This window comes from Bombus pascuorum, chromosome 1, assembly GCF_905332965.1.
Source record: "Bombus pascuorum chromosome 1, iyBomPasc1.1, whole genome shotgun sequence".
NCBI classification, from domain to species: domain Eukaryota; kingdom Metazoa; phylum Arthropoda; class Insecta; order Hymenoptera; family Apidae; genus Bombus; species Bombus pascuorum.
The window spans coordinates 30,986,176-31,007,598 of NC_083488.1; the positions used below are offsets into that span (position 1 = coordinate 30,986,176).

The 21,423-nt window shown below is 32.4% G+C and overlaps 2 protein-coding genes across 3 annotated transcripts; one reads left to right on the forward strand and one right to left on the reverse strand.

Moving 5' to 3' along the window:
* Window positions 1-159: 159 nt before the first annotated feature.
* On the reverse strand, window positions 160-21,402 carry LOC132910059 (probable multidrug resistance-associated protein lethal(2)03659). 2 transcript variants are annotated; one of them, XM_060965501.1, is made up of 12 exons: window positions 21,283-21,402; window positions 6,401-6,548; window positions 6,000-6,251; window positions 5,200-5,455; window positions 4,944-5,118; window positions 4,578-4,734; window positions 4,303-4,505; window positions 2,205-3,528; window positions 1,900-2,114; window positions 708-1,786; window positions 508-615; window positions 160-424 (listed from the first exon to the last, which is right to left on the reverse strand). In XM_060965501.1, the coding sequence occupies exons 2-12, from the start codon at window positions 6,472-6,474 to the stop codon at window positions 392-394; spliced, it is 3,876 nt and encodes a 1,291-aa protein (XP_060821484.1). In that variant the 5' UTR covers window positions 6,475-6,548; window positions 21,283-21,402; the 3' UTR covers window positions 160-391. The 2 variants fall into 2 exon arrangements, with proteins under 2 accessions (XP_060821484.1, XP_060821493.1); XM_060965510.1 differs by lacking the exons at window positions 6,401-6,548; window positions 21,283-21,402 and having other exon boundaries at window positions 6,074-6,175.
* LOC132910029 (uncharacterized) lies at window positions 12,940-17,126 on the forward strand. Its single transcript, XM_060965390.1, has 6 exons — window positions 12,940-13,544; window positions 14,368-14,659; window positions 15,066-15,165; window positions 15,392-15,499; window positions 15,923-16,078; window positions 16,985-17,126. The coding sequence occupies exons 1-6, from the start codon at window positions 13,196-13,198 to the stop codon at window positions 17,033-17,035; spliced, it is 1,056 nt and encodes a 351-aa protein (XP_060821373.1). The 5' UTR covers window positions 12,940-13,195; the 3' UTR covers window positions 17,036-17,126.
* Window positions 21,403-21,423: the final 21 nt, after the last annotated feature.

Here is a 21,423-nt window from a genome sequence, read left to right on the forward strand (position 1 = left end):
TATTTAACCAGTTAGTTGTTGCGATCTCTTTGAAAACTTTGAAAAATATGTACCTAAAATATGCCGCAAAAAATAAGCGACGACAAGTATATGCTCGTAAAAAACAGCTAAATGGTTAAATATATCTCATTACCATATTTAAAATAATAAAGATAAAAATTATTGTTGCAAAATTTTATTGATATTATACTTTTGTTACAAAAGATCGTCAAACTGTAATTGGCTAAATAGTTGGTATATGATACCTGCGTAAGCACCGTACTTTCAAAATTTGCATCGTCACACTTAGCAAAAACTATTACTTTGGTTCAAAAATATAAGTTGGACGTACGAAAAAATTTCGCTTAAATATGTACTATATCATTCGAAAGTTACTAAAGTCGGGCCATCATCAGGATGACGCTTCGTTGTTCTTATAAAAACACTGGAAGATCGATATATGTATTAAATTTTGTTTATTCCATTTGCTTGAATTTTTTTAAATTCGAAGAATGTTTTATCACTTACGTTCTTTGCCACTTCTGACAGATTGTTCGCCATTGCAGCACCTGTTTGTTGCACCATATTGTAAAAATATCCTTTCTTTTGCAGTAAAACATACGGATGATCATATTCCTAAAAAATTAACATGGTAAGACAAATGTATCACGTTTCTGAAAAATAATAATCAAACGATCTTTTAAATAATTCAACTTATAATTACTTACTACTAGACAACCCTGATCCATCACAAGTATCTTATCGCTATCCATTATGGTATTTAATCTGTGCGCTATAGTAATGACAGTGCAATCCACAAATTTCTTTCTGACCGTCTGTTGAATCAGGGAATCAGTCTGTGGATCAACGTTAGCAGTAGCTTCATCGAGAACCATAATTTTATTATTTCGAACGAGTGCTCGAACAAGGCATAATAATTGACGTTGTCCAACGCTGAAATTCGAACCCTCTTCCGATACTTTACTGTTCAAACCTGCCGCCATCTCTGAGATCGTTTCTCTTATTTCTACTTCCTCTAAAGCCTCCCATAAAACGTTATCAGAATATTCATCGAAAGGATCTAGATTTCGTCGAAGACTACCTCCGAATAGAACTGGTTCCTGAGGTATAATACTGATTTTCGAACGAAAGTCATGCAATGCAATTTCATTCGTAGGTATACCATCTATAATTATTTCTCCCTCTACGTATGCTAACCGAAAAAGAGCGCTGATTAAGGATGTTTTGCCAGCACCGGTTCTTCCAACAACTCCCACTTTTTCTTTAGGTTTGATCACGAAATTGATACCATTTAAAACATAAGTACTTTTAGGGCCGTATTTTAATTTCACGTCTCTGAATTCGACCAGACCTTTCGTGGGCCATTCTTTTGGCGGTTTCTTTTCCGGTATACTATCCAAAAATGGCTCTTCTTCCAGCTTACTGTACTCCAACACTCTTTCGACAGAAGTCATTTGATTCTCCAGTTCACCGGTTTGTCTTATACCCCATTGTAAAATTCCAACGACTGCGCTAACCTGCGTGATTACTAAACCGATATCCCCGGCAATAGCGAGATCGTCGAATACGAAAAACATGATGGTGATCACCGCTATGTAAATCAAACAAAATGTCTCGATGTAAAGACCGAAAGCTCGTGAAAGAGAGATGAATATGAACCACGTTGAAGTGTGGAGATCCTGATGATTGTCAAACTCCGTGGTTACTATCTTTTCAGCTTTGAATGCTCTGATTGTCGTTAAGCCTTGCAAAGTGGCACCCACATGATCGAACACTGGTGAACGAGCTAGAAAATATTCCTATTAATCGTCTTAAACGTCGACCGTTGACGGAGGAGATCGAGAAATTAACAGAAAGTTTATAAAATTAATCGCACTTGTTAATAACGTGGCTACTTACTTGTACCCTCCATTCGTTTAACAGCGCGACTAGTTGAAATATATACGACTCGCATATAGTAAAAAATAACTATAATAACGCAAGTTGGTATCAACAACCACACGCTTACTGTACCAAGAATCACTATGGTCCCCATAAAATTTAGAAACATTATGATAACGTCGAACATGGTAAAAGGCATTTTCTTGTCGATAATACCAATGTCTTTAGAAAACCTTGAAACGAAAATAAAATTATCAATTAATCATTGATCTCACAAGTAACGTGTGTAATAAGCAAGATATCGCGAACGTGTAAATTTGTACCTGTTTAATATTCGACCAGCGGGATTCGTGTTATAAAAGTACATCACTGCACGTACGATACTACGGAACATCTGTGCGTGTAGATTTTTCGAGGCACGCATGCAAACTGCATAATATGTAAACGTCTGTACGACGTAGATACAAGCGATGCCCATAGTTAGACCGCTATAAATATAAATAATTCCATTGCGAGACAGTGGTCCGGACCATTGAAAATCCATCGTGCCATTATCGCTTCTAACCCACGATGCCATCTCTGTGTTTACCCAAAAAGCGACCAGATAGTCGCTGCCACTGGCTATCGATTGGCTCGATATAAACATAATCGTCATCAGAAGAAACAGAAATATATTTCTGCTTGCTTTCCAGTAGGAAAAGAAAACGTTGCTAGACATTTTTCCCTTCGACCTGGTTTCCGCCACCTCGACAGGTTCTTGTTCCGCTACTGTGTCTTCTTCTTTTTTCGTTTCCCCCATCGTTCGTTTCTTCTCCACCTTGGTTTCAGCTTCGCCAAATTCTTCTTTATCCTCGATCTCTTCGAAGACCTTCATGGAATCTAAATTCATACTTTGCAACTCCTCGAAGCTCCCTTTCGCTTGAATGCTACCATTGTTCATTACGATTATCTGATCAGCGGCTTTCAAGTACTGTATTTGGTGAGTGACTAGGATTATAGTTTTGCCTTTGAGAAAACCACATATACATTCATCCACAATGCGACTACCGACATGCGTATCGACCGCCGATAAAGGATCGTCCAGAAGATAAATATCGGCGTCAGTGTATAATGCTCGCGCTAGATTAATTCGAGCTCGTTGACCGCCACTTAAATTGATTCCCCTTTCCCCGGCCATGGTTCTATCTTTATGCGTAAATAGATCTATATCGCGTGTCAATTGACACACACGAATCACTTCGTTGTAACGAGTTTCATTCATCGACTGCCCAAAGAGAATATTCTGTCTGATAGAGGAAGCGAAGATCCATGGTCGTTGATCGGCGAAACTTATTTTCCCGCTAGTTTCTAGCACTCCTTCTGTCAATGATAATTCACGAAGTATTACCTGCAACAAACTGCTCTTTCCTGAGCCTATCTGTCCGATCACTGCTATGAAGCTACCAGCTTGTACTGTTAGGTGGATGTTTTGCAATGTGTCATTGTCTCGAGAGTTATCCCATCTGGCAGTGACATTTTTTAAGTAAATAGGAACGGATTGTGTAGCTACTTGATTCTGAACTTTCTGTGGCACAGAGATTTCAGGATACGTCATGAATTTCTCGAGTCGTCTGATAGACACCACTGCTTCTGCTAATTGATGAACACCTGTGCAGAACGCAATATCGTGATCATATCGAATTTCTTTTAAAATTTATTTAATAAAATAAAGATTATAAACGTGCGGACTAGATCTCGATTAATAACAAATCTCTGCATAACAATTGTTACATAGCATCGATGAAATTGATATCACTGCTGTTAGATATTATTAAAAATAATTAACACTATTGATAAATAATTATCGAAACATATCATAGGAAACTGAAAGGAATACGAGCATATTTAACCCTTTCGCTTCGACAGTCCAGTCCGCCGAAATACTGTCACTGAACGGAAATGCGCGGCAGAAATGCGCACAGTGTGCGTGGTTGCTGTATATACGTTCTCCTAAGTCTTAAATAACAATAATTCTTGTAAGAACCGTATATGAAATATCGTTTCACTGTCAATGGATTTAACAGATTTTTTAGTATTTAATGGTATACGATCGTTTGGATGTTTGGAATATATTACGTAAGACGTTTTGATGTTGTTTCAACACTAGTAACTTTTAAGAAATGATTAATCCAATATATCGATAAAATCAACAGAAAATGTTCTGCCGATAACGAAAAAATATATTATTCATTACAGATGGCATTGGTGTATGATCGATATATGGGGTGCCGAACCCAGAATTCGTCACGGTGGTCTCCGCCTATAAGCGACGCTCGTACCCTCAGGTCATCTACTGGGCGCCGCCTATAAGCGGCACCCGAAGTAAAAGGGTTAAAGGAACAAATATTTTACTGAATATCGGACGATCAGAAGGTAACTTACTTATAGCAAAACCGGTAGTCATAGAATCTCGTAGAATAGTGTAAAATGCTGTAGTCATAAAAACTTTTTCAGCATCCACGTTATTCCCAGTTAAAACATAAGTTAATATGGCAATAAATAAACCGACTCGAGGAAAGTACATATCAAGCGTTAAACCAATTTGCTCCACGATCGAATACTTCTTTATCACGTCAACTTCTTTCCTGAAAATAGTATAAATAATAGTTTGTCGACTTTATCTTACAAAGCGTGGTAGATACGAGTTATTTTCTTACCGTCTAGCTTTCTCGACAAGAAGCGAGTATGGTACTTCCCAAACATACATTTTAATTACTTCTACTCCATTAATGATTTGATTCATCAATCTTAACCTATTGTCAGTTTTTTTAGCCGACACGGAAGTCAAACGCGACACTTTTCTTCCAAGAAATACTGAAAAAAAATGACAAGTTCGTAAATTACTTAAAGGATCGTCTAAAAATAAACATAAATAAATTCGATTAATTAATAATTAAGTGTGTTTACGAACTTGATTAATTTACTCTTTGATATTGCTAATATTAACTTTAATATTGAAATGGCAAAAGAAATACTACAGTTACGCGATAGGCTTATGATATGCTTATTTTTTTAATACTTACTCTGCAATGGTATACATAATAAAAACGCTATCATTCCTGTGATCGCTCCCAATCCAATTTCACGAAATGTAAGATACGCTATTACAAAAACTTGAAGTGGACCAATCCACAAGTAATGAATACCAATGACAAAGTAATCGAGCCTATTGACGTCGTTGCTTAAGAAATTGACCATCTGAAGATAAAGGATACAACATAGAATATAGAACATAAATAGTAGACGCATAGAATAAATTGTGATTAATTCGTTCTGCACCTGTCCGACAGATGTTTCATTTTCAAGAACAGAATTAGACAATCTAAGTATCTTCCTGTAAATTAAAGTACAACAAGCCACTCTAACTTTCATTCCTACGTGTGTAAATGTTTGTATGGCCCAATGAATAATCACAGCATCTAGTAAAGGCACGATACAAAAAGCCGCGGCATAATAATGTATACCAGTACTCCAGTCTTGTCTGTTCCCTGAGAAATAACGTAATAACCTGGCGAGTAGAAACGGCTGCACGATCCTGAAATAAAATACGATTCTATTGCTAATTTTTCTTTCGTTTCTTTAACGCTATCGAGTTAAAGCTCTCATTCTTTTTCCAATAAATAAATTTTGCCAAAATTGTATCCAATTGTGTGCAGAAGTTTCCCATCGGATACATTTGTTTACACTTTATATCAAAAAGTGATATTACAAAGCATTGGAGGGTCTCTATTTTTTTTTTTTTTTTTTCCTAAAACATTTGAATATGATGTATAGTGACGTAACAGTGTTTATTTTGTTGTGTTGTTTTCTTTCTCTCGCTATATCTTCAGTTAACATTTTATTGGATATTGATTTTGAGATACAAAGTGAAAAATCTACCTGGCCAGAAACTTCTGCATATCACCAGACGTATATTAGAAATATTCAGATAATACAGTACTTCTGAATTACTTGCAGTCGATAAAATTAAAATCTGTATTTAAATCGAAGGAAATTTTAAAACAATCTTCTGATCGCACTGATTCTATATCTGCACAGTGTATCGAGTTATAATTAAATTGTTGTATTTGTTACTGTACCGTATGCCAAATTCTAGAACAAATAGCCCTAGTCCACCGTTAATGAGTATTTTACCGAAGCATTTGAACAGTACCCTAAATAAACTTGGCTTCGAATTGTCTTTTTTCTTCTCACATATTTTCACCTCGCGCTCCCAACTTTTTACGATACGCTGACCCAAATAGCTGCTCTTGTCTTCCCGCAATGGCGAATACAAATCATCCTCCTCCAATTCTTTCTTATAACCGATAACGAACAGCTTGAGGATCCACCTGTTTATTAAATAATTAATTGAATTAAATTCCACTTAATCAACGATGGAATTCCTTGGTATCGTTGAAATGAAATTAAATAACGAACGATGAGAAAAATATAATATAGTATATAATTTAATAAAAGTATCTGAAATTATCTGAATTACCAAAATGTAAGAATGGACAATGGATTGGCATTTTGGCGCGGATTATTCACTTCTTTCCTCTCACTTTTATCCATTTTCGCAAGCGCAACCGTTTTTGGTCATCTCAGAGTATTTAGAAAAATTCTGTGTATCGTGTCTATCTCATTGCCTGAAACGAAGAAGCGAAATTTTTGCTATGGCTCAACGTTATCAATAAAAGCTATTGTTACGTATAAACGGCAACAATTTTTATACGATCAAATCGCATAGCTTTATTCCTTATATATACTTGTTTTGTAAAAAATCGATAGAAATAATCTCATCTACTTTCAACATTTCGCCGATGTTATTTAGTAACAATATTTACGCAGCCGGTTTTATAGATTGCGAAGCGAAGAAAATTATCGGAAGAAAAAATCAAAATCTTTCGAACTGAATTTTTGAAAAACCCGTGGTCTTACGCAGGCAGCTTCACACGCAAGAAACTCATCAACAGCGATTCAGCAGATTTTATAAGTTTTTCGTGTGTGCATGTGATTACGGGGCCGTATATCATCGTACAGAAAATTCCTCTGTTACAGAAATTCTTTCATCATCGTACATGCGTCCTCCTCATTTATCAGTAAACACGTATTATAGACAATGTTTATGACTCTATTCAAGGTCATCGATACCATCGAATCCTTCGCTGTAAAAGGTAATTCCACGCTTCCATCTATGGACCGAGTGTCTACATAATTTTTCTTTCATTTATCAAGGAGAATTTATACAATCGCCATTCGATGAACATTTCTCACATACAGTCGACTCCACATAGTTTATCCTCCATAAACGACCCATACAGAAAATAAATTGAGTAATACCATCAAGGTTTATTAGTTGCTACATAAAAAATTAAATGTTAAGTAACTATATATGCAGAAACAGTTTCTGTAAACAGAATTAATCAAATTTCTTCAGAATGATTTAAATATCGAGTATGGCGGGTTTTAGCGTATTAAATGTTTGCGTATAGTGGTAGATGAAACAAGTTTAAAAAATAAGCTTTATTCGAAAAAAAAAAAATTATAAATGTGAATTAAATACAAAGAAAAGTTTGTCAATAGATCGATCAAAAATTCCATCGTTTACGATTTGAAAATAAATCTCAAACTACTTTTTTCTACGCGAATTTTCATTATTGTTTCGATAATACAAAGAAAAGTTTGTCAATAAAAATTCCATCGTTGACGGCTTGAAAATAAATCTCAAACGACTTCTTTCTACGCGAACTTTCACTATTGTCTCGATAATACAAAGAAAAGTTTGTCAATAAAAATTCCATTGTTTATGACTTGAATATAAATCTCAAACGACTTTTTTCCACACGAACTTTCATTGTTGTCTCGATAATACAAAGATAAATTTGTCAATAAAAATTCCATCGTTTACAGCTTGAAAATAAATCTCAAACTACTTTTTTCTACGCGAATTTTCATTATTGTCTCGATAATACAAAGAAAAGTTTATCAATAAAAATTCCATTGTTTATGACTTGAATATAGATCTCAAACGACTTTTTTCCACACGAACTTTCATTGTTGTCTCGATAATACAAAGCAAAGTTTGTCAATAAAAATTCCATTGTTTACGACTTGAAAATAAATCTCAAACGACTTTTTTCTACGCGAACTTTCATTGTTGTCTCGATAATACAAAGAAAAGTTTGTCAATAAAAATTCCATTGTTTATGACTTGAATATAGATCTCAAACGACTTTTTTCCACACGAACTTTTTTCCACACGAACTTTCATTGTTGTCTCGATAATACAAAGATAAATTTGTCAATAAAAATTCCATCGTTGACGGCTTGAAAATAAATCTCAAACAACTTCTTTCTACGCGAACTTTCACTATTGTCTCGATAATACAAAGAAAAGTTTGTCAATAAAAATTTCATCGTTTACGACTAGAAAATAAATCTCGAACGAAATTTTTCCACGCGAACTTTCATTGTTGTCTCAATATTAGAATCGCAGCTTATAAATATCGTTCATCTTTTCTTAATATCTTGTCTAGCTTGGAATAGATGATTGTTATCGATATGGTAAAAAATATTTGGTATAAAAGTTATTAACGCTCGTAATACGTCTACTTTGATCTTCATCTTTTCACAACACTATATGTATATTTGTCAAATATCGTTACGTTCGTAAATACACGCGTGTATTTGACAAATGATAATAATTTTACGCATGTAATATTCGTTCAGTCTGTTCCACATAGTCTGCACTTGACAAATAACGAACAATGGGTTCCCGGCGAATTCTTTGTTATAGTGTTCACCTGTATCAGCATGTGTACAAGGAAAACATTGAAAATAACCACGATTGCAGAGTTACAAAACATTCCAATGCTCCGCTAAACGGAATAAAGAATCACGCGAACCATTAGCTAAGAAACTATTACTCGGACGTCCCCAGAAGATCCAAAAGAAAGCAACCGAGTGATTTACTCGCTCTTCGTCCATAATATGGATAAACATAAAAGACACTGGTGCGTTTTAACGATTGTCGACAAATATAACAAAATCGACGTGTTGAATAAAATCTAATTAAAGAAAACGTAATTAATTTGTAGAACGTTTGTAAAACATAGACGATTTGAAATATTTGCAAGGGAGAAATGTAACAAAAAAATATGTACGATACTTATATTTACAATATTTCAATTATCGATATAATGTCCCTCGACTTGTTCGATTGTTCCAATTTTAATCAATTTATTCCTTTTCTCTCCACTTCTTCTTCGTTCTTTTTCTTCTTTACTCTACTTTTCATTATACGTAAAATCAGCGCGTTTAGTAAACTTCCGTGAATTTGAACTATTTTGATGGTCGTAATTTCTAGATCGGCTCCACGGATTTGGCATTCCATGGGTCTCCATATAAAGCAACGTATGCGAATGTACATAACGCTCATTGTACTCGTGTTTCCGGTATGTTACAGATCGGTTGGTGATAAATCGAACCAAGTAAAGGAAGAACAGGTATTCGAATGTCAATAATTTCCTTCTTGGCTCGCATACCTGTTCATCGAATCATTCTTGTTGCAAAAATACAATGGAGTTGGCAAGTAAATTAATTGCAATTCAAGTTAGAAGTCACGTTATTTGGATTTTCCAAATGCGGAATTTCCAAAAGAAATATCGTTCGTATAACTCGCAGCGATTAAAGTTAATTAAGTAACTGCATAGATTAACTCCAAATATATCGGTTTGTTTATTATTTACCACTTTTTAAGGAACTGCAAGCTAGAAATACAAAACGGTAACAAAGATCTGAAAAATGAAAATTTGAAATTCAAAGGACATTACACAAACATTATAGATATTTACTTGTACAGCTGAAACAATACATATTACGAAATTAATAAGCGAGTGCGGCAAACGATACAACACGTTGTCATTATAATCATAGAAAATCATTTTCTATATTTCAGCATTACGTTGTAAGAGAATTACATTATATGCAATGATTCTACGCTTCTGCATGAAAGTTCGGAGCATGTTAGGGTTTCGAAATGATGATTTCCCTTTATAACGAAATATTTTATTATAATTTTATATTATAATTTTATAACATTAAATTTATAATATTATAATTTTATTCGTGACAATATCCTTTTAGAGTATTGACACTGTAATTCGTTATATTTGAAAACGAAAGTTATAATTATAATATTCTCATTTCTCAATCGTACAAAAATGTACGAAAAAGTTTGCTTCGTCCAGAAAGCGAAGAAGGTTCCAAATTTTGGAACGGGAGATTACATTGTGAAACTTTATAAATTGGATTTATCTTCGAACTACAGAAGCCTTTACAGGGTCTTTAAATATTCCTTAAAAAAAAGAAGCTGGCGATATATCAGTAGCTAAAATGTTCATCATTGAACAGGTATTATTTTATATTATAATTCCAGGGTTCAATGTTTATTGGTACACTGATTATTATGTGTGTTACGCTGTAACTTGATAACACGCGTTTTCTCGTTGTTGAGATTCAAAGAACAAATTATGTACTGAGAATGTATGTAGTTGATAGAAACGAGGAAATTACGCTACAATGAAGCAACATCTGAAACCTTGACTACTTATTCCGCACGTAGAGATTAGTCAATCATACCGAGAAATTTTCCTGCAAACTAAATTAATTCTAGAAGAAAAAACGCTTTATAAATCTTACAGAATTCAACACTCGACTGACTTATTTCGGTGATTTTCTATCAAAAATAAATAATTCCTGCAGCGATTGGTAATCGTTTTTTTTCATTTTATAAAATAACATACAAATCGCACCAAGTTTTATAAAATCAAATATTTTTAACATCTACGTTTGCCGTTTCGTATTTTTTCTTTATCCTCGTGCATCTATATTCAACTAACGAATGAAAGAGACGTTTTACTTATCAAAACGTTATTTTTATCAAATTTTTATAATTCTAATTGCGAAACAAAGAGAATCGCTTTTTCTCTAAATGCTGCATTCCTTTCAATTTCAAACTATAGAATATATATATTGTATAATTTTATGCAATATTGCAGTTCTAAGTAACAAATCTCAGTTTATCATACGTACGTTACATATCTTTTCACCACAGTCCCGGTCCCACTTCCTTTTTTCACAGAACGCATGTACGGACGTTTCACACGATATATCAGAATCACAGAAAAACAGATTCCATTTAATCAAACGCTCAATGTCTTTCCATCGTTGATTCTCTTTCACTTCGCTCTTCCATCGAATACGCCAGACGCTAAAACCAATCCGAATAAATCCAATTTTCCTATCCACCACTTGCCCGTGCCAATAGCTCACTTTCAACGAACATTTGACGACAAAACATAGCGGAATACCGTGTCGAAGTTGTGATATCTAATTTCGCAACGCATTAGAAAGGATAACGTTTACCGTTAATTGCTATATTCCACAAGAACTTGATAGGTTTTAATTTGTCTAACATCGCTCAGGGAAGAACAAAGTCTCGATTTTGTCGCTCAAGTCCGAAGAACAAATGCAATTACAATATGGATATATCGTAATCGATGAGTTTAAATTGCGGCAAATGACAGGATAAGACAGAAATTATCCGTCTGCACGACAATTGTAAGATAATGATTGAACAAGTCTGTAACGAAGCGTGTGCCCCGGCCAGCCGTCAATTTTCCTACGAAATAATCGTTAATCGATCACTGGTATGAAACGCGGTATGATAACGGCGCGGCGGCGGTCAGTAGTTGTTAAAATCACAACTCGATTAAAACAACGAAGAACTGCGATGAACGTAAGGCGAGCTCTGTGCTCTAGTCGTTTCTATTACATTTTTTTAACATCGACTTCGTTAAAATCGTTCGTGATATTTCTAAAAAGTTCTCTGGGAGGAGATTGAATTTTCTTGACAATTTTAACATTATATATCTATACGATGATTTTTATATAGCTTCGGTTTTATAATATTATATATCGAATATATTTATATAATTTATAATATTGAAATTTTTCAAAGACATATTATGTTAATAATTTGCTCAATTTTTAATCGACTCGCGATTGACCTTGGAAATTTTCTTATCTTAAGAAGGTTTACTTAAAACTACTAATTCGTATAAGAGACACGCAAAATGCTTTGACTTTTGATTAATATGAAAATAATTTTGTCCCATACTACAATAGCTTTGCCTCTAAAACGTTGACCCTGTTGAGTTGTTGACCAAAATTCGTAACACTTTTGGTAGTTGATTTATTCTGCAATATTTTATATTTGATACATTTGACGAGGTTTCAAGAGAAACGTTTAAAATAATAGTAGTTCTATTATACAATGATACATCATTCTATTCGTGTCTTTATTAACATGAAATACTAACGATAATAATTTCGTAACAATAATATTTTGTAGATAAAAATAGAAGAATTGCTCTTTCATTTACATCGATTTATCGGTTTTGTTATCGTATGAATATTTATTATTTATTTCATTATTCAATACCATTGTTATTTCTTCTGGTTTGATCTCAGCATGTATGCATTCACTTCACTTTATAAATTAAACCAAGCAAGATAAAGAGCTCTATTTTGTTTACATTAAAGAGTTTAGGAATTTTGGGAAATTATGTTACACGCGTATATTTTTAATACATATACATCGTATTTTTCTGTATTTACGTATTCACAAGTTTGTTAATTCGAACTTTTGTATGTTCTATGCAAATAATAACGATGAGTACGATCCTAAGCTGATTTTGTTTCTAGACGTTATTTTTATTATCATCATTATCATTATTAATTATAAATGTTACAAATTAATTATAATTTTGTATAGATTTGTTATTATTCTTAATATTTTAATTTAATTATAATATGATTTATCTATTCTTATATTTATCTAATATATTCTTAATATTTTAATTTTATATATATTAATATTTGATAAATTTATTTTTATTCTTAAGTTTTTGTATGTTTCCGTGTAAATAATAATGGGATGGCTCCGCTAAATAACAAGACGATGGGTAGAATGTTGAATTCATTTTATTCCTACACGGGCGTTATGGTTATTATCGTAATTACTATTATCATCGATATTATTATTAGTTTTCATCGTGTCGTTTGATATTTTAGCATTCGGAAATTATGAATAATTAAGTCAAATTAACTGTTTTGGCGTGTGTCGCAGGAAGATATAAACAGAAAAGTGAAAGACGTGTTCTTACTAAACGAAAGGGTTTTTCTGATTTGGGATGCGTGGCCCTTAAGAAAAAAATACACGAAATTCGTTATGTATATGTCCTATCTCAGCGTACATATGGTTATAATGTACATTGACCTGATCGAAGCATTCGGAAATTTAGAATCGATGGTAGAAAACATTATAGATAATACCATAGCAACCGCTACCTATTTTATACTATTGTTGCTTCGATTCAACAAACTGATCGAACACGGGATCGTTACTGTGAGAGAAGAAATTGCTAAGAGTAAGTTTGAAACTGTGGAGGAGATGCGCCTGTACTTCACGTATCACAACATTTCGGATAAATTCGGTAGATACGCCATTCCAACGACTTTAGTGATAGCAACTCTCTGGTACTTGTCACCTATGCTGCAGTTGTTGAAGCATGATTCAGGTATTTCTTCGTCGACACCTTCATTTAGATACCTTGATAAATCTGATGATTTAGTTAGAAGTTAATGCTATTACCATATAAATATATACACGAGGATTATTAAGTTGTTTGGAAAGTTCGTAATGAAATTTAAAAAAACTTTTAAGTATTTTATATTTGATTTATATGACAATAATAATATAATTAATTTTATAAGAAACTGTAACGTTCTTCTTTATCTATTGCGCGTTCTCTCAGCTTTTTAATTAAAAATGAAAGAATTTCGAGAGAGATAAAATGTTTTAGTAAATAAAAGATCAAATACTTTTTATCATCGAAGACGATGAAAAGTTAAGAGAAGATACCTAGAAATTGTTAAAATAATTCGGCACAATATGATAATTGTGATAATGATAATAATCCCAACCAATAATAATGACAATTCTATAGCAAATTACATTAGCTATAAATTTTAATAATCTTTAAATTTCTATTACAAACTTACTGGACAACCCAATTAAAAGTATTATAGTCCAAATAGGATTTAACGTTAATATGATATATTATACTTGATTAGGTACCTTGCTTATTCAAAATGTTTAAATCAGATGAAATTAGTATTATTTTTACGTTATAAAATTGAAAAATTTTTACAAATCTATGTTTTATATTTATTGGAAGATAATATAAAAGATTGTACAGAGCATATGTATATACATACATATAACAAAAGCCATATGTATAGTTGAACGAATTAAAATATGATATATACGTATAGTTTAATGAATTCGAAAATGCGTTTAAAGCGAATTTAGGCAATATCATTTTTATAATATTATTTCAGGACAAAGTAATGAATCATCGAAAGCCTATAAATTGCCTTTCCGAGCTTATGCTTTTCTCGATTACGAAGACGACTTTCAGAACTTCATTATCATGTATTTGTACCAGTTTCCACTCATGTTTATCGCATTAAGCCATATAAGCGCCATCAGTTTGTTAGTTAACTTGGTGCTACACATCTGCGGTAAATTCTCAATCTTGTCGTATCGTATACAAAATATTGCCACGAATTCAAATGTTAATTTAGACAATGTAATCAAAGAATTCGTGACCGCGCATGTAAAACTAATCACGTAAGTATCTATCTTTCTTGCTTTCGTTTCTTATTTACATTCTATCGATTATCCTGTCGATGTTCGTCTTTATCCTATTTCAAACATAATCAAATTTACTTACTTGCTTCAAATATAATTAAAACCTTACATTTTTATACAAATATTTGGAGATAAATAATTCTTCAACTCCAATATACATGTACATATGTATATTTTTTTCGTTAAATAACATAGCTTTACTGGATAAAACACAATCACTTTCTCATCTTGGAAAATAATTCGCATATAATCTATTTAGTTTATTTTTCAAGTTTAGCTTTTCTTTACCCATCTATAAATTAATATACACCAGCTTATACGTGCACATCATGTTCACTGACTCATTATCGTAACGATATTATGTAATATTCAAAATTCCATACAGGACGGCAAACTCCATCAATTCAGCCCTGCAGGTTTTTCTTTTGGTGGAACTATTGCAAACAACCATTAGAATGGCGACCATCATATACATGATGCTTCTAGTACGTTCATCGCATTTATCGTTTACTTTGTCCATCGTATTATAATATTTGATTCTTTTCCAGACTTTATAAAGTGTAATAATTTATAAAAAAGTATAATTTATAAAAAAAAACATAGATGTATATGTAAATTTAGATATAAAAACTCTGTTTGTAACATTTCTAGCTATTTAATTTTAGACATTAATTTTGTTCGTATCTTAATTTCAATTGTTATAATTTTCAGAATCCCTCGGAGAGTTTCGTGAGCACTTTGACTTACGGTTTATACATTTCGATAATTATATCGATGTTATATCTATACTCTTTCATAGGAGAACAGTTGTCAAACGAAGTATCTATCATTCGCAGTTGTGTACAAGTGTCTTCAACCAGATAGATTTTCCTATTTACGGCAAAAAGGATGACTTTTAACAAAATTAAAATAATCTTTGATAACAGGATTTTTATCGTAGTAGAAAAACTCTATCAGATGAAAAATGATGCAAAGAAGCAGAGTTAAGTGATCTTTAGCGTTAGAATTTTCAAAGGTTGCAGATTGTTTAAATGCTAGTGACAAAATTAATATTGATTTTTAATTAAATGGAAATATAATTATATGTAACTACACTGGCTAATGAAAATATTTGTACGCATAAACTTTTCCGTTCATATTGTACGTATCGCGTAAAATCTGTTTGCTTGGATACTTTTGCACGCTTTTTCCACCCTTTCGAAACTGTTATAAAAAGAAGATTAAAAATATGATTACATTTAGTCGATGAAAGTGAGCGAAGCGTTTTATGCTACGGACTGGAATAATTTATCGCTGCATAATCAAAAATTATTGCTTCTGGTTATGTCTCTTGGACGACGGACGTTGCACGTTACAGCTGGAAAATTTTATACCTTCTCATTGTACGGTTTTATCGATGTAAGTAAATACTGAATATATGCGCGTATGGTCGTAGCTCTTCGATAATTCTTCGTCTTTGACACGAACCGATGTGTATTCAATAAATAATTATATACAGAATATCAGAAAATACATTGGTGATATTTATACGATCCATTCTAAACAATTTCTATTATCTGCCGAAAATATTTGATTCGAATCCTTTAGTTACGTTATATCAATATGCTACGTGCATTGTGGCAAACGTTTTTAATTTCATCAGCACCGTGACGAGAATCTACTTTGATTATCACAATGGTAAAATTTAAAACACATTTGAAGATATTTAGTAAGTGTTGAAACAGTCAATTATTCATTGTATTAATAAGCCACAGTATTCAATATATTTGTAGTAAATATCTTGTAACTTTTACGTACAATTTCAGATCGATTTCCAATTTTACCGATATAATTATGTCTCGTTAGAACGCTGATGGAATTTCAAAAAGTTTCCTACAATGTACACAATATGTTCGTAACAAATTTTCTGTGGTAAGTGTTTGAGTACTTTCGTGTGTGGGTTGACTGTTGGTATTAAGTTAGTTAATTTTAAAATATTGTATTTTTATTTGCATTCTGTGTTGTATACAGATTGATAAAAAAAAGAATTTGGAATTTTTAGGGCAGATAGTACTTGAGACAAATAAAGGAAAAACGTCGTAAAAGTTTCTGAATCCTTTTTTTTAAGGATTAAGATTCCAATTCGAAAACAGACTTTTCTTTGTGATCTTGCTATAAAGTTTACTGACGAAGAACGTTTACTTACATGTTCGTTTCAGTGTTCCGGATGGAACATTGTAAACAAATAGTACTCAACTGTATTAGTTTCAACTTTTCATCTCAAACAGATCTTATTATTTGTGTGTTTATGTGTTGTGTTAACAGGTTATGAAAACCTCGTTTGGATACGTTTCTCTTTTACGAACTCTCATTTAATGTAACGTGCACACAGACTGTGTTATAAACTAAAACAGTGCAGTCAACGTATAAACATTATAAGGTATTATAAATAAATGTTTTAATCCTATTTTGTAGTATATTTAATTACCGTTATTTCATATTTTACAAAATTTCACATATGAATCTACGTTGAAAAATTTTAAGAAATTTAATACATCTTTCTGTACAACAATAAATAAAATTGAATGTAAGACAAAGAAAGTTCCGTAAAGAAATTTTACTGATTATAATTAATAATGTGAAATGATAAAAAATGTTTGTGCGACAGAAGACCCTTAATAATTCACTAATATTATTAAGTATCAAATTTATAAATTGAGATTTACCATTTATTATGTCATCTTCTCATTGGAATGAATATACCTATGGAAATGAATAATTTGTTTCCTGAAAATTGAATATTAATCGCATACTTGTGTAATGAAATTGAGAGAATCGATTTAGCTTTCAACGAGCTTAATTGATAAATTTTTGTACAGAAAGATATTCAGATTTTAAGTTGTCACTCGTTCACATTATACACCATTTGTTGTACTTAGCACTTACATACTTACGTAGAATTCGCCATTTTAGCGAATTTGCTTTCTACAAAATTGGACGTACTATTTAAAAATAAAAAAAGACAAAATTCATCTTTCTACGTTAATGTAATCTTCCTTCATCAACTTCATGTGTTTTATATCATATATATCCTTTATCTTTATTTATATGTAACGTGCTGATAGAAGAACCGATATATCATGTGAGAAAATTGCTTCGCCACTTAGAAGGTTAACTACGAATCAACAAGTATCATCCATAAAATGGCCTTGTAACGCAAACAAATATATCCATCTACGCTATTGAAAAGACTATATGTACACGTATTATTTTTGTGAAACATCTTCATGCGACGAAACGCAAAAATCATTATATGAAAATATTACAAAAAAAAAGAAAAGAGCAAAAAGGGGAGAAGATGAAAGTACAATTTCAAGAGACTTGACAGAACGAACGTGATTGCGACTTCTATTGGAAAATTGCCAGTGAGGTGTTAATTGTAAAATAATTATCGATTCAAACTGTAATGGAGCACGTGTCCACGATTACGTATCAATTTTCGTATGAAATTACCGCTTATCGATTGCGCGTTCGAAACAGCGCCGCAGCGGAATCGAAACTCAATTAAATAGCATAGGAACGCAACGAACGCAACGAACGCAATATATCTATCACTTTGCATCGTACAATTCTATTTACGTCATTTAGGAGAATAAAGGATCCTTTGTTACAGCACCGCGACTGTTGCAATCAAGCGTCCGACACCAAATTTTCACGTTGTATCATGCATTTCCAAATTTCAATACGCAGCCAGATACTCACGTGGTACTACGCATCTGCAATTTTTCACGTAGTTCCACAGATTTCTATGCGATACCACGTATCCCCGATTCTCCGTGTGTATTTTAAAAACGGATCTTTATTCATTTTATTCACGTTATTCACTTTTGTTCACTTTATTCACTTTATTCATTTTATTCACCAATATAATAATATAAACGTTCACTCAGCCTTCAATCGAGTATCATTCAAAATTCTAATTCCTAATTAATATAGATGCATTCTTGATTTTTTATCTGAGTTAAAACGAATCACAATCGATATACATATACGTATATGTACGTACATAAATCTGTTAGATTCGTATCTTTTTCGGTCGTTGGCAGGTTAATTGGAATTTTATGAATGTTAGTTGCGAAACAGATTTACGACATTTATTTTGAGCGCAACTCATGTCAACGTACTTTTCTTGCAAATGAATACCTAGACAAACATTCGCGAGTCTACCTATTTCTCGGCCGACGTTGTCGCAAACAGAAGCAGTTTACGTATAGTAAACATACGGAAAGATACCAGTAATTTTAAATTGTACTGCTTCCTTTGTCTTCGTCATCGATAAATATGATAGTAAGTTCCATGCACCGATTATTATACAATTAGGTATCTTTTTTATACAATTATGGATGTTTATGCGTATATAGGAAATTTAATATATTTCCCGAATCACGTTAACCCGTTCAGAACCAAACTTTTTTCACCATAGGAACAATTTCCCGCGAACTTGTCGAAATGCTATTTCTCCCCCGATTTCGATGATTTTGAAATATGCATATACAAGTCTTGCAGTTATACACAAAAATATCCCGCCATTTGTGCTTAGTTTTCAAGCTGAATTAGGTTAGTGTACATAGTTACATAGTGCTAGATCCGACGCAGACGAGTGACTTTTGTCCATGCGATATCGCTGTGATCGTATGCCTGTCAAATATATATATCTGTCTTCGTCATCCTTAACCAGGGAAACAACGAAAGATGTATAACTCGGGCATTACGCCACCCGTGGGACTGCCTTCGGGCGAGCCAACGATTGTTGCTTTTCTGACGAGATCAAAAGTGCTATCAGCTATATATTTACATAGTTTAACGGAATTCATTTTTCCACTTCGTTTGTCAAATATAAAAAATATGTAATTATTTTAAACGTAAAGAGTAAAAGCTTCAAACAGTATACATAATTTATTACAATATAAGGAACATAGTACCAAAAATATATCAACTCATCAATATTTGAATACTTTGAAAATTTAGGAAAAACTTATATCAATGTTCAGAAAATAAAGAAAGAAAGAACTAATGCGTATAATAGAATTGGTTAGGGAAAACAAAAAAGTACTAGATTTCGAGCGTTCGATTAATGCACGTATCAACGTTTATTATTTTTATTACTTTGTCAACACTGCAGTTGCTTGTTCTTTTGTCTGACATCTCTGGTTTCAGTTGTGACATTTATTGGTTAGAATAAAACCTCTTAGAAAGGAAAATGCCTCGTGGGAAAGAACTTTCTATTACAGAAAAAGCAATGATTGATTCTTTTCGCATCGAAGGCAAGAGATATGGTTATATTGCGAATATCTTGAACCGCTCAAAGAGTGCAATTGTAGATTATATCACAAGGAGACGTAATCATGAAGAGAAGAAGCGATCAGATCGACCGAAAAAGTTATTGTCACAAAATGAACGTAAAATGTTGAGAATAACATCCAATTCAGCAGTTATTGACCGATATTTAAAATGTATGTAATTTAGATGTGTCAACAAGTACCATTTACCGGAGTATTTTAAAATCACTAAACACTGTTATTTCGAGAATGGAATCAGTACTAAAATTAGAGACTGCTGACAAAGAAAAAAGACTTTTATTTGCAAGGGCAAATTATGATTCTTTTTATTCCCTAATGGTGTAATGCATTTTTTAATAATAATTTGTCTTGGTGGTTTTCCACCAAACACATTATTTTAGGGGCGGTTCCGTCATGATTTGGGCGAGCTTTTTAGCTTCTGGCAAAAGCTCCGTTGCTTTTAACTCAAACAGAATGAATAGTATTGATCATACGCATATGCTGGGAAATTATTTAAAACCTTTTTTTGGATAAAAAATAATGATTAAAAATCAATTTTTGTACAAGACGATGTAGTCTTAAGGCAGACTACAGTTTACGCTAGTTGTTTTTGAAATTGATATTTAATTTTCGACTTAATTCGTAAAGGAGGAAATTGTTAAAAATTATTATTAAAAATATTTGTACCTAACTTAATTTTACTCAATTCCTAGGATCATTTTTTAAATATTTTCTTTTTATGATCGTATTTAACGTAAGAAGAAAATATAAGGGCGTAACTTATTGGTCGGTAAATTTATAATATGCAATGTAGAATTTGCATTCTAACGATAAACATAAATAAAGTTCTCTCCATTCTTTGGCTCCGTTCTAACAGATCGATAATATAACCACATTTATTTGTTTATTCAAAATTTTAGACTTATGTATATCTAAGCAGGTAAAGAACTGATAATTGAAGTTCTTTCTCCATTTAAAAGATTATAATTTGAAAAAATTGATTAAACAAATTTACATTAAAATAATTTGAACAATTAGAATCTTTAATTCATGATTACTACATATTTAATCGTTCAGATACATATTGAAAATACATTTAATGCAGAACTAATTCTAAGTCATCAATAGGTCAACTCGAAAAAGCGAATACATTTTTCTCCGATATGTTTTTCCAATTTTATGACTTAAACAGGTATCGAGTTTAACAAATTTAATCGGAAAAATTAAAATTAGTGTCGTTGATACGTATCAATCGTTGAAACAATCATATAACACAGTACTCACCGTAAACGTTTGGTATCACCACGAAGTATATTCAATAAATAACGCTGCACAATAGTTTCGAAACACTTAGCGACATCCAAATTTTCCGCGCAACCACACTCAGTGTACTAGCGTTTACCAACTGAAGAACGAGTAAAAGGT

Bases quoted from the DNA above. Each gene is read 5' to 3' on its own strand.
- LOC132910059 (XM_060965501.1), bottom strand. From the start codon at position 6,474: ATGGATAAAAGTGAGAGGAAAGAAGTGAATAATCCGCGCCAAAATGCC. The intron at 5,456-5,999 runs GTACAGTAACAA...ATTTTATTTCAG, and splicing joins GTTCTAGAATTTGGCATACG to GATCGTGCAGCCGTTTCTAC. The intron at 616-707 runs GTAAGTAATTAT...TTAATTTTTTAG, and splicing joins TGGATCAGGGTTGTCTAGTA to GAATATGATCATCCGTATGT.
- LOC132910029 (XM_060965390.1), top strand. From the start codon at position 13,196: ATGTATATGTCCTATCTCAGCGTACATATGGTTATAATGTACATTGAC. The intron at 15,500-15,922 runs GTATCTATCATT...GATTACATTTAG, and splicing joins GAGAACAGTTGTCAAACGAA to TCGATGAAAGTGAGCGAAGC. The intron at 16,079-16,984 runs GTAAGTAAATAC...TTGTGTTAACAG, and splicing joins CATTGTACGGTTTTATCGAT to GTTATGAAAACCTCGTTTGG.